The 4,909-nt window shown below is 40.3% G+C and overlaps 1 protein-coding gene across 1 annotated transcript; it reads right to left on the minus strand.

Annotated features, from left to right (window-relative positions):
- Positions 1–2,266: 2,266 nt before the first annotated feature.
- Positions 2,267–3,225, minus strand: LOC116114713. The gene is made up of 3 exons (XM_031400845.1): positions 2,914–3,225; positions 2,718–2,815; positions 2,267–2,621 (listed from the first exon to the last, which is right to left on the minus strand). The coding sequence occupies exons 1-3, from the start codon at positions 3,223–3,225 to the stop codon at positions 2,267–2,269; spliced, it is 765 nt and encodes a 254-aa protein (XP_031256705.1).
- Positions 3,226–4,909: the final 1,684 nt, after the last annotated feature.

The following is a 4,909-nucleotide window of genomic DNA, read 5'->3' on the forward strand; positions in this document are numbered from 1 at the left end:
TCAGTGCTTCCTTTTAGATACCTCAGCACCCTTTTTGTTGTTTTGAAGTGTGTTTCAGTCGGTTCACTCATAAACCTGGACAGCAAACTGGTTGCGTACATCAAATCTGGCCTAGTTGCTGTCAAATACAACAGAAACCCTATTAAACTCCTGTACAATCCTTCATCAATCTGCTCACCATCCTCATCCTTTGACAACTTTAAGTTTGGAACCAAAGACAGATTTACTGGTTTGCAGTTTTCCATGCATAATTTTTTCAAAACTTCACTTGCATACCTTTTTTGATTCACAAAAATCCCATCCACATGTTGATCAATCTCCATTCCAAGAAAGTAAGACATTCCACCCAAGTCAGTCATTTCAAACTCACTTTGCATGGATTTCTTGAATTCATCCACTTGAGTTTGATTGCTTCCAATTACTAGAAGATCATCCACATATAGTGAAATGATCATCAAGTCATCTTCAGCTTCTCTAATTTATAGAGTGTATTCATTTGGACTCCTAACAAAATCCAAGTTCAGCAGGTGGTCATTAATCCTGCTGTACCAAGCCCTTGGAGCCTGTTTTAGGCCATACAGAGCCTTCCTCAGCAAATAAACCTTTCCCTATTCTCCTTGGATCACATACCCTTCAAGTTGTTCAATGTATATTTCTTCATTTAACCAGCCATTCAAGAAGGCAGATTTTACATCCATTTGGTACACCTTCCAGGAGAATTGAGCAGCCACTGCAAGTAGTAACCTGATGGTGTCATGCCGGGCAACAGGAGCAAAAGTTTCCAAGAAATCCACTCCAAACTGCTAACCAAATCCCTTGACTACAAGCCTGGCCTTATGCTTCAGAATTGACCCATCCGGATTCAGCTTTTTCATGAAAATCCATTTCACCTGAATAACCTTCCTGTTTTCTAGTCTGTCCACCAGCTTCCAGGTTTGGTTTTTCTCAATCATGGCAAGCACCGCCTTCATGGCACTCCTCCAGGATTCTGATTGTGCAGCCTCTAAATAACTTTTAGGTTCCATTTGTGCTAAGTTGCACCTGTCATACACATCAGCTAGTATTCTAGTTCCCCTAACAGCAACTTCTTCTTGTGATTCCTCCCCTGAATCTTCTTCAATTTGATCAGGTTAAACCTCACTCAGTTGAGGTTGTGTATCTACATCAGCTCTACCCTTTTCCAAGTTCCAGATTCTTCTCTCATCAACCTTGATATCCCGGGACACCACTACTTTCCTAGAGTCAGGAATATAAATCTTGTAGGCCTTGGATTGGCTGCTGTAGCCAATAAATATTCCAGTCATAGCCTTATCCTCCAGCTTTGTCCACTTTGCAGATGGCACTAGGACGTAGCAAAGGCTTCCAAAAATCTTCAGTTCATCCACTGCTGGTCTGACTCCAGTCCAAGCTTCAAAAGGTGTTTGATTTTTCAAGGCTTTGGTGGGAATTCTGTTGAGTAGGTAGACACTTGTGTTTGCTGCTTCTGCCCAAAATGGTTTGGGAAGTTCTTTTTCAGCCATTAAGCATCTGCCATTTCCATGACTATCCTGTTTCTCCTCTCACAAACTCCATTCTGTTGTGGAGTGTATGGGCTGCTGAATTCATGTCTTATTCCAGTTTCATTGCATATTTTTTCAAACTCTTGAGAAGTGTATTCAATGCCATTATCACTTCTCAAGGTTTTGATGGATTTTTCTGTCAAATTTCCTACTTCTAGTTTGAATTTTCTGAATGTTCCAGCCACCTCATTTTTCTGTCTTAGGAAGTAAATCCATCCCATCCTAGACCAATCATCTATGAACAATACAAAGTACTTGCTCTCATTGAGTGATAAGGTTTGCATGGGGCCACATACATCCAAGTGAACAAGCTGGAGTTTTTTAGAGGCTCTCCAAGCTTGATTCACTGGGAATGGTCTTACCTAGTTGACAAACTTTGCACACACCTCTCGGCTGCTCAACAATAAGCAGATTCTAGACTAGATTTTTAGACTGCATTTCACTAAAATTTCTATAGTGTACATGGCATAATCTCTTATGCTACATTTCACTTTCATCCTCTCTAGTATTGCAAGCTTTGTGTGGTGTGACTCTCCACATAATAGGAAAGATTTTCCCTATCATTTTCACCCTCATAATTTCATTTCCCTCACTATCTTGAATAATGCAGGATTGGTTTTGAAAATGCAATGCATAATCCTTTTCCAACATTTGTCCCACACTCAAAAGGCTTTGACTTATGTTAAGGGCATAAAGTACATTTGAGATTAGTTTTGTACCTCTTTGGGTTTGAATTGCAACATCTCCCTTGCCTCTTGCTTCCATTCTCCATTCCCAACTTTAATCTTTGACCGATGAGAGTGATCTATATTCACAAAGCAGCTCAAGTCTGGTGTCATATGATGTGTGCACCCACTGTCAATTAGCGATGTATCATCACAGGTTTGGACCACAAATAGTTGTTTTGTCTCCTGCACTGGCTGTTGTTCATCAGCTGTTTGAGCTTGCTGTTGGGACTGCTCTCCCTTTTTTTTGCACACTCTTTCAACATGGCCAAATTGCTTACAAGCCCTACACTGTATACCAGGTTTGAACCAGTATTTGTGCTCTGCATGTCCCTTCCTTTTGCAATGAGAACAGGCCAGAAAACTCTTTATCCCACAAGTTTTGTTCCACTAGTTATTAGCCATTTCTTTTCCTCTTTTTTCTCCAGCAAACTTCCTGCAGTTCCCTTGTACAGTCTTGCCCTTATAGGTTGCTAACATTGCCCCTTCATTTACATCCTCTAGTCTTAGGAGCGTTCTTTTCTCTTGCGCCTGCAGAGCATGGACCAGCTCAGTCAATGTGATCTGAGTCAGGTCCTTTGAGTCCTCCAAGGATGAGATCTTGGCTTCAAACTTTCCGGCAAGCTTACCACTACCTTCTCCACTATTCTGTTGTCCAACATTTCCACCCCAAGTAATCTGATCTTGTTGACAATGTTCATCAACTTATCAACATATTCTTTTACTTTCTCAGCCTCTTGCATCCTTAAGGTTTCGAACTCCCTTCTCAAATTCAAAACCTGCATATTTCTTGTAGTGTCACTTCCCATGAACTCTTTAAACTTGTCCCATGATTCCTTGGCTGTTTTGCATGCCATAATCCTTGTGAAAACAAGGTCTGTGACAGCTGAGTGGATGTGGGACAAGGCTCTTGGAGCCTTTAATGCTTCCTCTTCATGCATTCGAATTTGGTTAAGAGTGGGATTTGGTCCCAGCTGAGGGGGTTGTCTCTCTTCCTCTACATACTGCTAGAGTCCTTGGCCCCTTAGGTAAGCCTTCATTTTGACTGACCAAATATGGTAATGTTGCCCGTTGAACACAGGAGGTAGAAGGGAAGTTGTTGGAGTAGTTATTTGTTCAAAAAGAAACCAGGTCTGATGCAAGGCAGTTTCTCGGAGAGTTGGATGAGTTGTTTTGGAGAAGAAATGTTCAGTTTTTTTGGTTGGAATCAACGAGGCTCTGATACCATGTTGATGTTTATGCACTAGAGTTTAACTAAGAAAAGAAAAAAGAAGCTGAACTAAATGAAGAAGGATGTGTTTTCTGCACTGCCAAAATACTTTTCCATTACAGCAAATAAAGCAAAGTTTTACATTGTCATATACCTACTTTGCAGACATATAATAATCTTAAATTAATCTAAAGCCACACACTTAATATCAACTAACAACTACTACATCAGAAAATCCCTTACAATCTGGAATGCATATCACACTTTTACAAAATGAGTTAAAAACTGCAGCATATCAAATAGACCCCTGGCAGACTTCAGTTCAGGTTTTGCCGCCAACACACATTCAAAAACTTTAACTAAACTGCTGCATTTCCAGCCAAGTGTCAATGTTCAACAGGGAGACCTCCAAGTACTTTGTAATATGCAGATAGCAAAACTAAGGAAAGCGCCTGTAGTGTAGTCAAACAAATAATTCAGAAAAACATACCATTATTTTCTCCACCAACTAAAGGCATCTACCACTGAAATAGTGGATCCAGTTCTTCAGGAAAAAGAAAAAGGACAGACAAGCATGAGAAGTAACAATATTCGAGAGTACTTGATTTCGATGTTTGGAATCAGAGTCACTTGTTCTTCAGAGTTTCCAACTGAAAGGACGAACATGGATGATTTTACAGCCCAGCTGCATTTTATCAACAACAAACTTCTTCAAACTCTAAGACATGGTGAGAGGCTACTGCAACTGCATGAGTAATTTTCCTTTGTTTACAATCAAACTAGCGGCAAAATTGTTTCCTCTCCACAAAATCTTTTTTTTTTTTTATTTTTTCTGTGAAGGCTGCAGCTCTAAGATCGGTTTACGTTTGGATGCTTTTCAATTTCATTTTCGTGCTTTTCTCAAAATGAAATGAGTTCATCTACAATAATGGCTTCCAGGGAGCCAAATTATTCTGGGTGAATTCTCAGAAATCCATCCCAATGGTCTATTGCAGCTAACCAACACTTCTGGGAGGCAAACTGGTCAGCTTTTATCCATCCCCATTCAAATTCAACACATCTTCACCTGAAACTCTTTCCTTTTCCACGAATTTTGTCTTTGCCAATGTTCCACAATCATTTAATATTGGTGGCCATGACATGGCTTTTGTCATCTCACCGTCTATGAACTTTACTGGCGGTGATGCGGGTCGTTATTTGGGACTCTTCAATCTTACAAACATGGCCAGCCTACAAACACATCTTAGCGATCGAGTTTGATACTGTACAAAGCCGTACAGCTTATGAGATAGATAATAACCATGGGGAATTGATGTGAACGGCTTGGTTTCGAATGATTCTGCTACAGAACTTATTATTCGGATGAAGAAGGGCGGAACAAAAGCTTGGAGCTCATGAGTGGGATATCCAATACA

This window comes from Pistacia vera, unplaced genomic scaffold (genome assembly GCF_008641045.1).
Source record: "Pistacia vera cultivar Batoury unplaced genomic scaffold, PisVer_v2 Contig720, whole genome shotgun sequence".
In the NCBI taxonomy this organism is placed as follows: Eukaryota; Viridiplantae; Streptophyta; class Magnoliopsida; order Sapindales; family Anacardiaceae; genus Pistacia; species Pistacia vera.